Below are 17159 nucleotides of genomic sequence, written 5' to 3'. Positions count from 1 at the left end.
CCGATCTTCTATCAAATTCCACGCCAAAAGACTAAGGAGAGGACAACCCTTCATTTGCCACGAGATTACAAGGTGGGGCTTATCAAGCCACAAAATCTTGTTGCCCTTTTAGAGCCTTCGCCAGGACATCCGGATACCATCGCTGACCAACATCTTGATGACTGGTGATTCGAGCAACAAAAGTACCTTCACCAATACTCGTTTGGAACATTGCGTTGAAGGTTGCTTCGGCGTCCGATTTTACTTTCTCGTCCTTGACCAGGTCTCGGATGTGACTCGGGAGGACCAGATTAATTTTATCGGCAGATAGATCGGGGTTAACACCTTGAAAGAACGGAAACGAAAATCGAGGACCGAGGTGATTTCCTTCTGGATCAACAAAGTTCTCGGGTCGGAGGCTGACCCGATGAGTGGTGGCTGTACAAATACCTCCTGTTAATGCCTCGAGAGCTCGGCCGATGTTGATGACGAAAGAGTTTGGGATTGGGGGTGCTGAGATCCACGCTCCGGCTTTGTTTTGGACTTCAAGACCATGGTGTGGTGTGGCTTGGAGAAGATAGGTGAGGAAGCCGGAGTCTTTGTGTGCACCCACCCCTTGAAAACCAGGGTCGTTGTCATTGGCAGTCGCGGGGAGAGGATATTTGATGAGTTTTATTTTATGCTGCTGGGGATTGTTGAAGGCTTGATCTAAAGCTGTCGGTGGAAGATCCAGAGCCTCTGCAACGAGAGCCGTGAAAATCCCCGCGAATTCAGTCACTTCGTCGATGTAATGTTCTAGTGTCTGCCGGAATCCTGGAATCGCTTCTTCATCGGGCCACTGAGATCATCGGAGACTTAGTCAAAAGCTATGGGGATTTATCCGTGGATCCTACCTGATTGGGACCAACAATATTTCTATAAAGTGGCTCTTGAGCACCGGGAGCAGGAAGCTCAGTAGCAAACTAGGATAAGTTAGTATGAAGCTTGGCAAACGGTATAAGGGATAATCACGTCAAATTGCTCGCGATGATCAGTTTTAAGAGTAGTGATCTCAGCACCCAGTCTAGAGTACCCTAGGAAATGAGGACTATGCACCATCTCGATTTCCAATTTCTTTTCTAAAGGCAACTCAAAAAGCTCCAGCCCTTTCTCGATCAAGGTAGACCGGGATGAAGGTGATACTGGTGGATTCTCGAGATAGAAAAAACCAACATTGATCAGAGCTTCTCGAAGCTTGTTAAGAAACTCCGGCTTCGTTGATGGGGATGACGTTTGAGAAAAATCCAGAATGGGAATTGACGTAAAAGCAGCAGAATATGATTCTTTATTTTTTGACTGATCTGGTTAACATTTCCAATCGTTTTTGGGTAAATGGATGAATACTCACCATTTCGGATGTAAATGTTGATCGGCGTGCGTGGTGGACTTGTAGACTCGTAGTTATCGCCTTCTTCGGGGGAATCTTTGTTCCAACGCCTGAAGAGACGGCGAACGCGGTTTGATCTGGAATGTTTCCGGAACAGCTGAAGCACTTCGATGTACCTTGAAGGATATTCATGGGTGGAAGGTGGCACAATGCCTCACTGACTCCGCGCTGGGAAACGGGCATTCTGATTGGGCTGTGATGACGAGCGTGTAAAAGCTGCCCCGCTATGAATCAACACACATGTGCAGCTCGTGACACGGAGTATATCGACTATCAAAAATTGCCGCTTCTTGAAGACCTTTGAATTGAATATGAAAGTTTTTGTGCAAGGTACCATCGATCTCGGAGCTGGTGGGAATCCGCCCAGGCGGGGAAGTACTATCTATGCCTGCGCTCCCAGCGGAAGCGAACACGGGACAAACAAGCAGTCCTCATCAATTGAAATGGAACATCACGTCTTGGGTATATTCTAACTATTATACTCTATCCGAGCTGTATAGTAACATTACTGGAATAGCTAACGTGGAATCTCATCACAGCGAAGCGAAACATAGATATCGTGAAACACTCAAAGGATATAACGGAAGCCAGTGACGCGACTATCCAGGTCATAGACATCTGAAGAGGGAATGTCTTGCGAGGACTCCGCCTCTTCTAATCGCTTATTCATCTTCACATGAACTAGTCGAATGACTAGAGCCACAACAGCAACCAGCAATGCGATCACAGCAGTAGCAGTGCCACCCGGGATGTAGCGGGGACCCGACGAGTCAGGCCACATGTAGCTTCCATAGATTGAAGCAGTATTACCAATCATATTGGCCAGAGCAATGGCAGCAGATCGCTTGACCAGAGGTCTAGGGAAAGAATTTGCGACCCACGCGAGAATGATCTGATAAGCGGAAACAGCACCCATTGGCATTCTGACCGGGTTAGCGATGATTTTCAATGGAACTTGTTGGAATTGGCTTACAGGAACATGGCGAAGAATCTTGCGCCGGTATTTGTTGTTGCAGTGCAGATTACTCCTCCTACCACACTGATCATCATCAAACAAATAATGTGCCAGCTGCGGTCGTTTGTCTTGCCAGATGTCCAGGTGACGAAAAGTGAGACAAAAAAAGTGGCGATCCACACGGGTGCTGTGATTAAAAGAGTCTCGATGTTATTGTACCCAAGAGTTTGCACGATGGTCGGGAAAAAGTACTGGAAGTTCTGAGATAGAAGCGAGACATGCTGAAGCAGGATGAAGAGGTAGATACGCTTGTCAGCAAATACCAGAGCCAGAGCTTCCTTGATGCTACTGGTACTCGCGTCATCGGCTTCGCCTGCATCATCGATCAAACGCCATTGGGCATATGCTTGCTCCTGGGCGTCTAGCCATGAGGTGGTTGCAGGGTAATTTGGAAGGAAGATGCTAGGAGGGATGAGAAACGAAGAATAAACAACAAGTGCATGGAAGGACTTACGCTGCAAGAAGAGATATTCCGGTTGTGATACTGCCCTCGATGATGAATAGCCAACGCCATCCGGCAAGGCCATGTGCACCATCTAGGTTACCCAGAACACCAGCTCCAATCAATCCACCAAACGCGTTCGCTAGCGAGCTACCCGCATAGAACCATGCGATGCGAACACTGAGCTCTTTTCTTGTATACCAACTCGACCTAGGACAAGTAGTCAGAGACTGTGGATGTCGTGTTCAGGCGGCGGCACTCACATTAACATGACAGCACCCGGGAAGAATGGGGCTTCGACAAAGCCGAGGAAGAACCGTGTAACGACCAGGCCTGCGAAAGATTGAGTAGCAGCTTGGCAGGCAGATATGACACCCCTATCGAAACAATGAATATTTATGCTCCCGATCCATATTCGCTTCAGTGCTTACCAAATGGCCATGGCAATCCCCAAGAATAGTGACGGTCGGATTTGAGTCAGAAGGAGGTTAGATGGCAGCTGCATCAATAAATAACCAACGAACAGAATGCTCGTAGCCAAGTTATAGTCAGTCCCTTTCATTCCTAGATCTTTCTCGAGGGATCCTAGACGCGCTTGTGACAAATTGCTGGAACGGGAACCATTAACACTTTTGAAAGAGAAAGGCTTGAGGCAGGATCAAGTTCTTACTTGCGGTCCAAAAAATTGAGCAGATACATCAAGATCAAGAATGGCAAAAGATGCAAGTCCACTTTGCGTAAAAGAGAGCGAGTCATCTTCTGATGCCATTCAGGACTTTTTGTGACATAGGCTTGATAGAGCGCATCTTGTTCAAGCTCGGCACCCTTCGCCGATGTCTCTTGGTACTCAATTTGTTCTGCGTCTGACTTAGCCATGGCGTTGACTCGACAATCTGTATAAACAGAGTAGTGATCTTTCACGCTCTGCCGGGGTATTTCTCTTTATAGGAAACCCGAAACCCGCCAGAAGACGAGGAAGTACAGGTCTCTCGGTGCAAGTCCGATAGGATGCCAAGTGCCCCGTGGGGAGAACACAAAGAATACCTCGCGTGAACAACACATCCTGCCGTTCAGGGTCTGGAATTGTAAAACATGGTTTGACCCAGGGCCTTTGGGGCCTTTGATTGGTTCGTTACCCATGGGGAAATTGGTGGGATTCAGTGTCCAAAAGTGGAGCGCGGGGAAATGGTCTCGCTCGGGGGAGCGAGACCCGAGATATTCATATTCTGCTAGATATAAACGAAGCTGCTGGATCCATTTTGATTGCCGTTCGAGATCGTGTCGTCTGACCAACACGCGACAGTGAATGCGCTGAAATATATGGAAGGCACAATTGCGGTAGTCAAGCATCCACACACATTAGGCGAGTATAGTCTGGGCCCAAGCGTGCTAGCAGTCGGAAATCTCCGCCTTGCACCCCAACTCGGAGAAAAGACCGGACAAAAGTGATCGACAGTCGAGATGCTGATTTGAGCTCATGACTGATTGCCTTAATGATGCCTGGAATACGGGGTGTCAGCTGCGTGCATGCCTGGGGCCCCAAACTATTTTTGAGAAAACTCCATGACGTCAGCCAATGTTGTATCTCCTGCGCCACAACCAATGATCATTGCCAACTTGATCGGATCGGCAGCAATGACCTCAGATCCAAAAAAGTCTAGCTAATATGACCTAGCCACAGAGCATCAACAAAGAAGGGGTCCGTGGGGCAGCCATCCAACAGTATCGATCTGACCACAGCAATGACGATTCCAAACCAAATCGTTGTATCCATGATGTAGACCGTCCTATAAATTGATCCTCCGTTCCCTTTCTTTTCCAATCTTCAACTACTGCTATCTTTATTTTCAACCAACTTTATCTCCAACCAATTTTATCATCACACGCAATGGATAAGCTTTCTGGTCTCGCACACAAGCTCGGTGGTGGCAGCAGCTCCCATGGCTCCTCCAACCAGGCTGCTGGTAATGAGGACTACGTTGACAAGGGTAAGTACCACGATAAGCAAATTACCTTCATTCTCTAATCTTTTCTAGCTCTTGATTCCGGAGAGAAGAAGTTTGGCGGCGGCAAGGTTGACCCTGCCAAGATGCGCTCCACCAACGAGAAGATTACCGACACCGCGCGTGAGAAGTTTGAGAGTGCTACTGGGTAAGTGTTTTTTGAACCTCACTGGCGCAAATGTAATATGGTACTGACTTTCTTCCCACGTACAGCAAGAAGGTCCCCGGGAAGATTTCCAACTAGGAACATCTTTTGATACCATCGCTCGGCAATGATGACGGGCTGCTAGGATACGACGTGATACCAAAGACTAGTCAATTCATGCTACATACTATTTAAGACATGATACCCCGCACCTGGGCAATTAATCAGTTGCGTGGCAATACCAATATGTCCACAATAACCATCATATTTCCAAAGCTCACAGTAGAACGCGTATGTTCCTAGTCAAATCCAAACGCCCAAACCTAAAACTAGTATCGCTGCAGAGAGGACAAGAATCCCCCGATACCGCCCGAACCACGATTGGTAAACATGGTATTTGCCCGGCATAGCTGCAAATTGGTACTGATGCGCTGCGTCACAGTCGGATTTGTCCCCCCATAAGCAGCCAAACACCGCTCATAGTATTTCTGAGCGGGCGCGTACTCCCCTGCCTGCATGTGGAGATTGCCAAGCATCTCTAAGACGGTTTGAGTTTCTGGGTTATCTATGCCGCTGCGCCGCTCCAGCCAATTTAGGTAGCGAGTCAACCAGGGAAGTCCCTCGGTCTTCGTGTTCGCGCCAATCATATACTGCGGACCCTGGAACATGTACATTAATCCAATGTTACTGACGATCTCCATTGTCAGTGGGTGGTCAGGGCCAAAGGCTTCCTCGGAGAGCGCGAGGGCTCGTCGGAGGGTCTCAGATGCTTCGACGGTTTGTTGTGCGCGCGTCAATCCCCGGCCCACTAGAGACAGGGCTCGGACGGTGAGCGGGTGAGACTGTCCGAGGGCGGCCTTGAGCTCCTCGTGGACGTTTGGGAGCATATCTACTGCTTGTCGGACGTCGGGTTGCAGATGGATCGTGACGTAGGTGGTTTCTGAGTGATTGAAGAGAACCCATTCGAGCGTGTCCAGGATTGCAGCGAATACTTTGATGTGATTCTCGCCTAGCAGACGTTTGTAGGTTTCGGCGATTTTTTCTGCTGTCATGAGAGCGTTTTCTCGTCGCTTCAATCCATTATATGCCAAGCCCAATCGGCGACGGGTTTGTATGGTGTCGAAGTGATCTTCGCCAATTGTCATCTGCTGCCGGGCTAGCACATTTGCGCACATCGACTCAGCCTCTTGATATCTGCCCTTGGCGCAGATGATTTCGGCCATCAGACTCTCTGTCTTCATGGACAATGCATGTCGTGTTCCAAGTACCCTCTGCGCATTCTCAGATACCCACTGGCCCCATTCCATTGCTTTGGGGAAGAAGATGCCTTCGAACTCCACTTCCGCTAACTGATAGCCGACGGTCAAGGTGCTGACATGGTCTGCACCGAGCGTTCTGAGATGTTCTTGGAAGATCTCATAGTCGATCTTCCGAGCTTCTTCCCATTTCGCAGCATTTTTCAACTCGGCAGATCTGATCGACCGGGGATCCCTATCCGTTGCGACAAAGATTGTCCCCGCTATTCTCTGAGCAGGCTCACTAGGCCGTCCAGGGGGAGCATATGGCGTGCTGCTGTTGGAATGCATGCGAGGTGGTACTGGAGGCGGAGACCGACCTGCTGTGGGATGGGGTGTTGCTTGAGGTTGAGGAATGAACCCTTGATCCGCCAGCATGGCCTGGTCGACCAATTGCTTGATGTTTCCCTTGATGAGCTTGTACATCGGGCCCCGGGCTGCCACTTTACACATCTGCGAATGGTCCGCGTCGAGTTTTAGTTGGGTTTCGCGCAATCCAGAAAGACCAAGAACGGCGGACTCTTCATCCACAACCAACTACTTGAATTAGGCACCGGTATGTATGGTGGTAGTCTCATGCACTCACATGGCTTAGAGATGCCGGGCCCACACCTGCGATTTGGACTTCCTTCCCTTCGATGAAACTGACAACGCGATAGTCCTCCAGTTGGTGTCGAAATCGGTCGGACATTTGTCGCGTGAAGAGGGAGTTATGTTCCAAACAGTCAAGTAAGTCATTGCTAGCTTGACCTTTTGAAATGAAACGCGCAACCCTTGCCGCGATCTTTCCCAGCTCAACAGCTTTTGCACCTCGGTGTGGGGTTCCAAAGAAGACGAGTCCAGATGTAGCCGTGCGGATAGAGTTGTACTTGGGGTCTTCCTTTGCATTGAGAAGTGCCTATGATTCCACGTCATTTCAGTCACTTGACACACGAAGTTAGGCACTGGATATCGTCCTACCTGCTTTATTACCAACCCACCGAGACTGTGTCCGATAAAAATAATTTTCGGTGGCAATGCGTGCTACTACAAGTCAGCTCATCGCCATCCATGTATGCTGAAAGTATTCTTACCATCGACGGTTCCCGCTCCATATCCAAAAGATTCAAAAGTGTGTTCGCATGGTCTTTGATACTGGCCGTCGACATAGTCTGAGCGTTGGTGATATTTGAATTATACCCATAAACAAACACGCGAGCGAACGGCATGTCCTCGGCCAAGAAATCCGTCGGCCAGAACTTGCCGTTCGCATGCGTCCATGTCTCGAAAGGATGGTCATTTCGACCGCGAGGATTCAGACCATGAACAAACACAAAGCTAGAGGCGATGAATATCAATGAGGTATTCTAATAGAAGTCTCAGGGGAGTGGAAGAGCATCTTACTCGACTTTAGCAGCATCGCGTGGGGTATAAACTTCCTGTAGGAACGGAAACTCGTACTGCTCCCCGTCCTACCACATGAACGAGGTATTAGGCACAAATCTAACCAGGAAGTGGGATATATTCCATACCATTTTAAACGTTAAAACGTGGATGTGTATAAGTGAAAGGAAAAAGACTGATAGAGAAGGCCACCTCTTGGAGAAAGACTTATCAAGGCGAGTACAGCCCGCAGGCTGAATACGAGGATGACGGCCAATGTGACCCTTCCTGTTCCAGTCCCATCTCTCTTGGCTATGGATTCCGCGACTGTATCCCTCCAAAACGACCAATGGGTTGGACTGTCAGCAATCGGCTGAAATTGCCCTGGAGCACCCGCTGGGGCGTCGCCTTGGCAGAGCTAGGGATTTAATGGAATCACTAGGCGAGAGTCTTGCATACGGCTGACGGCTTTAGAATTGATCCCTAGCCAATGAGGGTCTTTGATCATGGTGAGGATAGCCATTTCCACGATTTGTTGCAATTTGGTCTAGGTCTTGGCGACAAGATCTAACCTACCCGGGCTGGACCCTGATTTTTTATGCAAATAAACTGGGAAGAAATGAAAAATAAATAGATGGCAGGTGGAGCTAGATGGACTCGAAATTCGAATAATCTGATACATGGTGCCTAAGAGGAGATAAATCCAGCGTTTTGGGGAATGCTTAACGCTCGTATCGTCAAGACGCCTCGCCTCGCCCACTTATACGACAGGCCATCCAGTAGACCAGTCAATAACATTCCAACCAAACTGCTTTTCATCGTCGGCGTAACCGATGCTGGTGTTCGTGTAGGCATAGTAGAGTACCGTACCGTAAGTCGGGTCATCGTACACACCCCTGCACACATTTAGTATCCATGTCAAAATAATCATGAGAACCAAGGATACCACTTACTGTCCCCCAGGTCCATAAACCTCTCCATGGCTCTCCAAAACGATCGTACCACCACCATCTGTGCAATCAGTGCCATCCGCGTCGACCTAATAGACATTAGCAATCAAATCAGGTGGGAAGCGGTCAAGGAAACTCACAAAGCTACCAGTCGCAGATGTCGACCGACAGACCTTGATATGATATTCCTGCCCCGAGGCAGGTAGGTCATCACTGTAGTCGCAGCAAACACCCCACGAATAAAATAGGTAATAGTAGCTTCCATACTTGTACATGTATGAACCCTCCTCTTGGTGGGTCCCATCTGGATAGTAGGCAATGTTGTAGGAAGACCCACTGGCAGCAGTTGCCGCAGAGTTCATCTCCACCTGGTAGATGTCGTCCCAGAATGAGCCAAAGTTCATGTAATAGGTGCCGTCAACTTCGATCAGACTAGGATCAATCGCGTTGTAGACCTTTGAAGACGAGGACTGGATGCCGACAGAACCGTGATCCGTCCAGGAGTCTAGCTCCATTGTCTCGGAAGTTGCGAGACCGATGGCAGAGTCCTGCGAGCCGAAGGTCGAGACGGCATAGTAGACATAGTACAGACCGTCAATGTAATGGGCGTCGGGGGCCTGTGGTAGAAACACTATCAGAATAAAAAGAGCCAGGGGATAGATGCCAATCGCCATAACGACAACATGACTTCCGGGACGTAAGGGAAATTTTTTGGGAGTTGAACTCACCCAAAGGTCAGTATTTCCATCGAGATCAATGGACGAGCCATCTGGCAGCACAGATCCAATAGTTGTCCATGGTCCCAAAAGGCTCGATGCACTAGCATAAGAAATCTCATTTCCAGTAGAAAAACGAAAGTATGTACTGTCCGACGACCTTTGAATGATTGTCGGGTCGTAAACCACACATGCACCAGAACAGCCTTCCGGATCTGCATATCCGGACCCTAGTGCTGCGAAAAGCGCCACCGGTACTGTCAATTGCCGAGGGTGCATGATCGCGAGTTGCCAAGTACAATTATCTGTGGAGATTGACTTTGAAAACACCTCCAGCAGATACCGATCTATTTAACATCAGAAACAAGCTTGGCCCTCATCTCGGGCCAAGACTCATTCGTGGAAATAGCAGTAAAAGCTTGGTGCGGCACGGGCGGACAACCTTTCTGGGAAATGCTTAATTCATGCAGAAATGAGTGAATAAGGTTAAACAGCATGTGGGGTGATCTTGTGCAGGTATAATCCAGCTGAGGATAATGGTGTGTGGGCTGAGATTTGCTGCACCGAGTGGTGGATTTCGTACGTTCCTGGTGTCTGTGCTGGAGCGGCCTAAGACAGGTTTCCGCAGGACCTCGGGACTTGAAAGCCAAAGGGGAAATATGCCGGCTTTGATGCAACGGCATGAAGTTGAATATTCTCCTTTTGGAGGGCTTCATTATGTTTCCAAATGTCTGGTCCCTTCTTGAGATAGTCTGAAACATGCCGATGTCGACACTTAAATCCCCCACCTGAGCACCTGACGTTTCCGTTATCTTCAAGCCCTGGGGATATCACCAATAACGTTTACCTTTTTGGTTCGATTTTCAAGGAATCATGTCGGTACAAAAGTCAAGAATAGTCCGAGAATACATGAAAGCATAGCTGTGGGTGTAGGCTACGGGCTTACATATTACTCATCATGCGTGTACATGAACTGAGTTGAAGAAACCCATTCGGAATATATTGTGCCCGACCTTGGAGAGTGCAGGGCCCATGGATGTTGAAAATATGCTACTTATAAACCTTGATAGTCAAAGCCATCGAGTTGATTGATTAAGGGATTTATGGCAGATGAGAAGTCGCGCAATCGTTATGCGTAGCCGTTTGCCAAGAGTTGTTGACACGGTGAATTACAGCAAGTATCCTTTCGCCCCGGCTACACGTCTCTCTTTTCTACCCCGCTTGCACACATCCCATGAAGCTACAGTTCACACAATCTCCACTGTATTTTCAAGCGCTTTTTACACAGATTTCAGAAGGTTGGAGAGCTGTCCCTTGCTTCGGCTGTATGGGTGCAGAATATTGGTTGGTGGAGACCGATGGAGCCGGTGTGGGGAAGGAAGCGGCGATCAATTGCTACTTGTGGTTTAGTGTGATCCGCTATCGCGCAGTTCCTCCTCATCTCTTCAACAACGAAGCCGATGTGGTGTAGTGGTTATCACGCTCAACTCCCAATAACCGCCCCATGTTCGATTCGTGGTAGGACCGAATGCCCATTCCCTATTCTTAGGTATCTTAGGCATTCTTATCACCATATTATCCTTACGCGCAATGGGTCGCAAGGTCGGTCCTGCCACGTCTCGGATGGGCGGGGACTCTGACAGTCGGAGGTTCAAATCCTTCCGTCGGCAATTCTTTTTGTTAACTGTTCTATCCTGTATTGTCTTTTTCGTTATTGCCCCTCCTCTGTTCATGCTGGCTGTTGGTCTCTGTTGTACCTTTTATGCTGCAGGCCATGATTCAAACCACGATCCCTCCCGTCACAGTCGTGAGCTCTTTGGCGGGGAGCCTTTGTTTGGCTCACCAATGACTGTGAAGCAAATACAGCAGCCACACGGCGACTTGATAATGCTCCTGAGCGCATGGTCACCAGGAACCTACATTGAATGACGATAGCCTGCATGAAGAACACCATGGAGGGATCTAACTTATTCTCCGCATCAACCAATAAGCTTTGCTCGGATGGGGCATTTGTGGAGACACCATGAAATCCAACGCTACTCCGCCGGGGTTTTGCCAGACACAACCGATCTGCACTTTTACCACGCGAACAGGCATGGTCGCATATGCACGATACTGCAACCAACAAAAGCCGAACGGAATCCCGAGAGTGACCAGGGTGTTTATGCCGTGATTCCCTTGTGTGAAGATGGCTTGATGGCTGAATAATAAGCAGCGTCTAGCATCAGCCACCGATCTGTACCAGGGCCCTTTCCGAAAGCCATCTTCAGGGGTATGGGGTTCCTGACCCCGCATTCCGGAGACTCGGATGATCCCCCGAGGTTTGACCGTGAGATCCATCTACAATATGCCGCGAACGAGCCGAAAAACTGGATTCTTGACAGCCCTGTCTCCACTTGAACCTTGAAAGCTCATGTTTTGTTCGGTTCCTCAATATATCTGCGGGGTAAGTGGTCGTCCGACCAAGAACAAAATGCCCGAACTCTTGGGGGTCTTGGTAGACGTCAAGCAGGTCTTAGACATCTCCACCTTCGGCTGAATGGCATTGGCTGATGCCTTTGTCGGATGATATACAGGCACCCTCGGGAGAAAGGGCCAGTTGATGCAGGGGACGATCGCGGTTCGAGGATAAAATGCGTCTCTTCTCGGTTAATTTCCTGTACCTGTTTGGTAAATATAAAAGGGAAAATCCGCATGGTATATAGCTTCCAAGTTCAAGAAATTCATTAAGCACGACAATATGACTTTCATGAGACTTTCGTCTTTGAAGCCTGGGCTCGGTGCTCTTGCGCTTTGCAGTGGACTTTTTCAAACTGCGCAGGCTATTTCGCTTGAAGTCTCGACAAGTGGCGGAAATGCTTCAAGCCCTCTCATGTATGGATTTATGTTTGAAGTAAGAGTGCCTCGGTTCAACAGTTTCGGATGGATGCTCATCAGCTCATAGGATATCAACCACTCTGGTGATGGAGGACTCTATGGTCAGATGCTACAAAACAATGGTCTGCAGGGCGCTGATCCAAACTTAACTGCTTGGGGTACTGTCGGCGATGCTACGATAGCAATTGACTACGACAACCCGCTCAGCTCAGCTATCCCGCGATCCCTACGCTTGGATGTTCCTAGCGATGCTACTGGAACCGTTGGTGTCACCAACGCCGGCTATTGGGGAATCCCAGTGGACGGTAGTGAGCATAAGACTTATTTCTGGGTGAAGGGAGACCTGTCTGGAGATATCACTGCAAGACTGGTAGGCAATGGCACCGGAACAGTGTATGGATCAACTGCAATTCCCGTCACCTCGACCGCGGACAGCTTTACGTACATTGATGCTTCTTTGTCAACGACCAAAGCGCCCGATGGAAATGTCTACTATGAGCTCTCTTTGGATGCTTCGGCTGTGGCTGGCTCTTCGCTCTACTTTGGTCTTGTTCAGCTATTTCCTACTACCTACAAGAACAGGTATGATGTTTGATGGCCACCCTGGAGAGATACAACATACTGACAAGGCATTCTAGATACAATGGTCTTCAGCCTCGGATCGCTAACGTATTGGAGGCTGTCGAGGCCTCCTTCCTGAGATTCCCGGGTGGCAACAACATGTGAGTTACTGTCGACTTACTTCTTCATATCCATATTAATACCAGTAAAGGGAAGGTGAATCTTTGGATAATCGCTGGAAATGGAATGAAACAATCGGAGATGTTCAAGACCGCCCTGGACGGATGGGTAAGCAATGCAGCCATCAGGTATTCTATGGATCAGACGATTAACAATTATCAAAACACAGGCACATGGACCTACTACAACACAGATGGCCTTGGACTTGCCGAGTACTTTTACTGGTGTGAGGATATGGGTTTGACACCTTTATTGGCTGTCTGGGACGGCTTCGCTCTGGAATCCGGCGCCGGTACCCCAGTGACTGGTGATGCCCTCACACCTTACATTGACGATGTTTTGAACGAACTAGAGGTAATTACCAAAACTTGCGAAAGTCTCGAGCCCTTTGCTAACTCTAAATAGTACATTCTGGGTGACTCAAGCACGACCTACGGTGCAATCCGCGCAGCGAATGGGCAAACCGACCCCTGGGATCTCACCATGGTGGAGATTGGCAACGAGGACATGCTAGGAGGCGGCTGTGACACCTACGCCGAGCGATTTACCGCATTCTATGACGCGATTCACGCTGCCTATCCCGATTTAACTCTGATCGCCAGTACAAGCGAGCAGAGCTGTCTTCCGAGCACGATGCCAAATGGATCTATGGTGGATTATCACGACTACAACAGCCCCGATGGACTGGTGTCGCAATTCAACTATTTCGATAATGTCAGCCGCAACGTGACATACCTCGTCGGAGAGTACGCACAGACCGGTTCCGATTACCCTATCATGCAGGGCTCTGTGGGTGAGGCTGTGTTTATGATTGGTATGGAGCGTAACAGTGATCTGATCAAGATGGCATCATACGCTCCACTCCTGCAGCTTACCAACTCTACTCAATGGACTGTATGTGGATCCTGACAAATTCTATATCTTCATGCTAACAAATTTTCTTTCCAGCCCAACTTGATTCCATTTACTCAGAGCCCTAATGTGGTTATCGAGACTACAAGCTACTATGTTCAACAGATGTTTGCTTCTAATCTCGGAGACACCGTCAAAAAGGTGACTAGTGATTCGGCATTTGGACCTGTCTACTGGGTTGCATCCAGTTCCAATGATTCGTCCTACTTTGTGAAGCTGGCGAACTATGGCAGTGATACTCAGGATCTAAGTATTACTATCGATGGAATGACCACTGCGAAGCTTACAGTGGTTGGAGATGATGACGCGAATGCTTCAAATACAGTTGATGAGACTCCTGTTGCGCCTGTGGAATCGACCCTTACAGCCTCGGATGGGACCTTCACATTCACTATGCCTGCGTGGTCGGTTGCTGTGCTGGCTGCGAGCTAATATTGCCGGTCCCTTATAATTTGAACTTGTATTTAGCTTGATTTGTTCGGTAGAAGGAGGTACATTTATAGAAACTGTATACTTCTATGCAATATAATATATCCAATCGCTATAACATTTTCGCGTCCCAAAAATAGACACAAGAAGCACCGGCTAAAACTGCATGACAATCCAACTCCATCTAGTTATGACCGTGATCATCTATTTCGCAAGTGCGGTTTCCAGGTATCCCGTAACCTTGCCAACAAGGAACTTGCGCGGCTCAGCTTGATCATCGTTACTCAACGCATGAGAAGCATTGGGGATAATAGCACTGTGCTTGTCATCCCAGATTTGGAACTTATCACCGTGATTAACGGCCTTCTTCCACCGGGCCAGATTCTTTTCCTTATCAACCCAGCCAGGAATGGCCTGATCAGCCCCAGAGTACAAGACCATCAGTCTATGCCTCAACAGTCCCTGCTGCTGAATCAAACCAAACGTCGCAGCCAGCTGATCATCACTCAGATCCGCACTGAACAAATCATCTTCACCCGGGATATGAGGGCTCTCAGGGCTATAAAGACTCAAGAACCGACGACAGCTAATTGGCGTATTGGACGGGTAGATAGCAGATGTCAACTCAAGCGGCAACATAGTGTCATAGGTACTATTCGACTTCAAAGCCTCTTTTGCAATGGACTCCATCTTATCGCAGATCTCCCGCATCTGGTCTGGCGAGTTACTGCCAAATCCATGCTCAATGCACAACTGCACAGCCTCCCGATCGGAGACCGGTGCCTGCATAATCGCTCCGTCCAGGGGTAAGCGGTCTGTGTGCTCGAGGCCGGCATCGAAAGCCGGTTGGGAGAGGTGCGGGTTCGGTCGGTAGAGGTAGTGCATGACGCACTGGCTGCCGGTTGAGTGGCCCATCATGACGATTTTTCCCTCGCCGAACTTCTCAGTCTTGTATTCCTTGATATAGCGGATGCATTGTGCGATCTCATTTGTGTCGCGGTCTAAGTGGCCAAGGCCCCAGGATTGGTAGGAGGATGTGAGGTTGAGCGTGAAGAGGGACCATTCGGTTGGCTGGAGGGCCTTGGCTAGATCGGCCATGTAGGATGTTGTTGCGAGGCCATCGCCGAGACCACCGACGAAGAGAAGACTGTGAGGTTTACGGACGGCGGCATTGGTGTATTCGAATGTGACGAGGGACTCAGTCTGGGTGGGATGCGTTAGCTATGCCGTGAGGGGTAATTGGCGCACAAGGGAGATGGTGGGAGAAACTCACATAATGGTGCAGGATTCCTGGGAGACCCCCTTTTGGCCAGAACTTGGAGTACATTTTGGAGCTGTGAGAGGTTCGCGTGGTGGACGTGTGGGATTGTATGAATGTGACAGTGAATAATTCCCCGAGATCAGACGGGGTTATGTATTCAGCCGCGGGGTTCATGCAGCTTTGCCGTTATCAGATCGAACTAAAAAGCAATTTCCGACAACCGGCTGTGTGTCGGCACCGCAACGGATGTGCCCTAAACCTCTTCCATACCAGACCCACTTTGAAATGATCTCATTCGGGTTCTCGCTTCCCCGATTCATCGCTCATGTTAATTATGGGGCTTCCTCCGTTAAGCCATACCGAAATCAACAATGTCAAATGTCTTGGAGCCTGTGCTGGTGTATCTAGACCATACCCGTATTGCGGTATGCGGTATGCGGTATGCGGTACATATGGCGTACTGGACAACTGGTACTGTAATACGGGTAATCCGTCCGGTATCCATACGAAACGTGGAATCAACGTGGGTCCAGCTCCGGTGCTAACAGTCTTAGGAGATTAGATTTTGTGGCGGTAAGACCGGAGAATAATGAGAAACAATCAGATTATCGGCGCACGACCCTCTGTTTTCGGACTGGGACGGGTCCGAATGCCTAGTCAGGGTCAAAAGCCTACACTACTGTAACCCATTTATGCAAGCAATGGCGCACCGTGCTAGTTTAATGTGCATCAGGAGACCTCGTTTTCATGGTTGTGCATGTTTCATCTGTGCGGGTGCAGCTTGATTCAGCGATCTGGTCCAAATAGAGACGACTGTACCTGTCTGACGTTGCTGGGTCCGCACCCTTGAATCGATTCGGATCAGTGATTCCCGCATCAACGAAGATGGGTCCGACGGGGCAGGCTTTAGTCTCGGCTGATGCGATTCTGTGTCAGCGAAGACCCATCTGAAGCATTGCGGTTCCTACCGACATTGAACCTTCGATCAGATATTGGGTGCTCAAGACTGAGATGGAAACATGAGTGACCAGATTAAGCAACATCCACGAGGACATGGGCAATAAGAATGGTGGTATCTCCGTATATTAGTGGGAAAAGCAAGCGAGCCAAGAAACTCATGGCGCCAGGCGCGGTGATACTCTTTATGGTATTATACTGTACAGCGTACATGTGAATTACGGTGTCGTAACTTTGAAACCCAAAACATGACGAATACGCCAACCGGATAAGATTGATCCACCGTGCGGATCAGATAAAAAATTTTCTTCCTCACAAAAATATTCAATATACCGGTTCCCGTGTGGATTGAGTGCTGTGGGAATTCTTGGTATGGATTCCAACAGACCAGTCAAAATGACAGACTGGAATTCTTTACGAGACTTTCCTTTGGTTTCTTGGTGCAGGAGACCCCCGCTTAGACCTAAAACGTGCCAAAGCATGAATCCACTCACACTTGCCGATCTCGCTCTGTATGCAGTAACTGTACGGAATATTTCCTTCAGCCCCGCGGTTGGCTCGTCACGGAAAAGGGACAGTTAGCATCATGCAAGTTGTCTTGCTATATATTCCACACTATACCCTTTCTGTCAATTAAGACCTGCGCAAA

General features: G+C 48.9%; 8 protein-coding genes across 8 annotated transcripts; 3 read left to right on the top strand and 5 right to left on the bottom strand.

Moving 5' to 3' along the window:
• Positions 1 to 82: 82 nt before the first annotated feature.
• N7484_006969 (Oxoglutarate/iron-dependent dioxygenase) lies at positions 83 to 1369 on the bottom strand (the record flags this gene model as incomplete). The annotated part of the gene is made up of 3 exons (XM_057117356.1): positions 83 to 817; positions 873 to 941; positions 1367 to 1369. 3 exons carry the CDS (start codon positions 1367 to 1369, stop codon positions 83 to 85), a joined length of 807 nt encoding a protein of 268 aa, XP_056970391.1.
• Positions 1370 to 1973: 604 nt separating this feature from the next.
• N7484_006968 (putative MFS transporter) lies at positions 1974 to 3738 on the bottom strand (the record flags this gene model as incomplete). Its single annotated transcript, XM_057117355.1, has 6 exons — positions 1974 to 2328; positions 2379 to 2822; positions 2875 to 3072; positions 3126 to 3239; positions 3294 to 3470; positions 3533 to 3738. The coding sequence occupies 6 exons, from the start codon at positions 3736 to 3738 to the stop codon at positions 1974 to 1976; spliced, it is 1494 nt and encodes a 497-aa protein (XP_056970390.1).
• A 1012-nt stretch (positions 3739 to 4750) lies between these two features.
• N7484_006967 (uncharacterized protein) lies at positions 4751 to 5109 on the top strand (the record flags this gene model as incomplete). Its single annotated transcript, XM_057117354.1, has 3 exons — positions 4751 to 4850; positions 4899 to 5013; positions 5079 to 5109. The coding sequence occupies 3 exons, from the start codon at positions 4751 to 4753 to the stop codon at positions 5107 to 5109; spliced, it is 246 nt and encodes an 81-aa protein (XP_056970389.1).
• A 230-nt stretch (positions 5110 to 5339) lies between these two features.
• Positions 5340 to 7819, bottom strand: N7484_006966 (LipA and NB-ARC domain protein; the record flags this gene model as incomplete). Its single annotated transcript, XM_057117353.1, has 6 exons — positions 5340 to 6842; positions 6892 to 7203; positions 7266 to 7328; positions 7379 to 7622; positions 7689 to 7756; positions 7817 to 7819. 6 exons carry the CDS (start codon positions 7817 to 7819, stop codon positions 5340 to 5342), a joined length of 2193 nt encoding a protein of 730 aa, XP_056970388.1.
• Positions 7820 to 8427: 608 nt separating this feature from the next.
• abnA (putative extracellular endo-1,5-alpha-L-arabinase) lies at positions 8428 to 9612 on the bottom strand (the record flags this gene model as incomplete). The annotated part of the gene is made up of 4 exons (XM_057117352.1): positions 8428 to 8563; positions 8621 to 8706; positions 8758 to 9234; positions 9346 to 9612. The coding sequence occupies 4 exons, from the start codon at positions 9610 to 9612 to the stop codon at positions 8428 to 8430; spliced, it is 966 nt and encodes a 321-aa protein (XP_056970387.1).
• Positions 9613 to 10923: 1311 nt separating this feature from the next.
• On the top strand, positions 10924 to 11262 carry N7484_006964 (uncharacterized protein; the record flags this gene model as incomplete). The annotated part of the gene is made up of 1 exon (XM_057117351.1): positions 10924 to 11262. One exon carries the CDS (start codon positions 10924 to 10926, stop codon positions 11260 to 11262), a length of 339 nt encoding a protein of 112 aa, XP_056970386.1.
• An 811-nt stretch (positions 11263 to 12073) lies between these two features.
• On the top strand, positions 12074 to 14295 carry N7484_006963 (alpha-L-arabinofuranosidase A; the record flags this gene model as incomplete). The annotated part of the gene is made up of 6 exons (XM_057117350.1): positions 12074 to 12226; positions 12278 to 12792; positions 12849 to 12932; positions 12978 to 13305; positions 13357 to 13845; positions 13900 to 14295. 6 exons carry the CDS (start codon positions 12074 to 12076, stop codon positions 14293 to 14295), a joined length of 1965 nt encoding a protein of 654 aa, XP_056970385.1.
• A 201-nt stretch (positions 14296 to 14496) lies between these two features.
• Positions 14497 to 15619, bottom strand: sidJ (putative siderophore biosynthesis lipase/esterase; the record flags this gene model as incomplete). Its single annotated transcript, XM_057117349.1, has 2 exons — positions 14497 to 15495; positions 15566 to 15619. 2 exons carry the CDS (start codon positions 15617 to 15619, stop codon positions 14497 to 14499), a joined length of 1053 nt encoding a protein of 350 aa, XP_056970384.1.
• Between the last annotated feature and the right edge of the window lie 1540 nt (positions 15620 to 17159).

This window comes from Penicillium longicatenatum (genome assembly GCF_028827895.1).
Source record: "Penicillium longicatenatum strain IBT 33135 chromosome Unknown contig_4_segment0_segment0, whole genome shotgun sequence".
In the NCBI taxonomy this organism is placed as follows: domain Eukaryota; kingdom Fungi; phylum Ascomycota; class Eurotiomycetes; order Eurotiales; family Aspergillaceae; genus Penicillium; species Penicillium longicatenatum.
The sequence above is the reverse complement of the archived record's forward strand: the minus strand, read 5'-3'. Positions and strand labels throughout refer to the sequence as shown.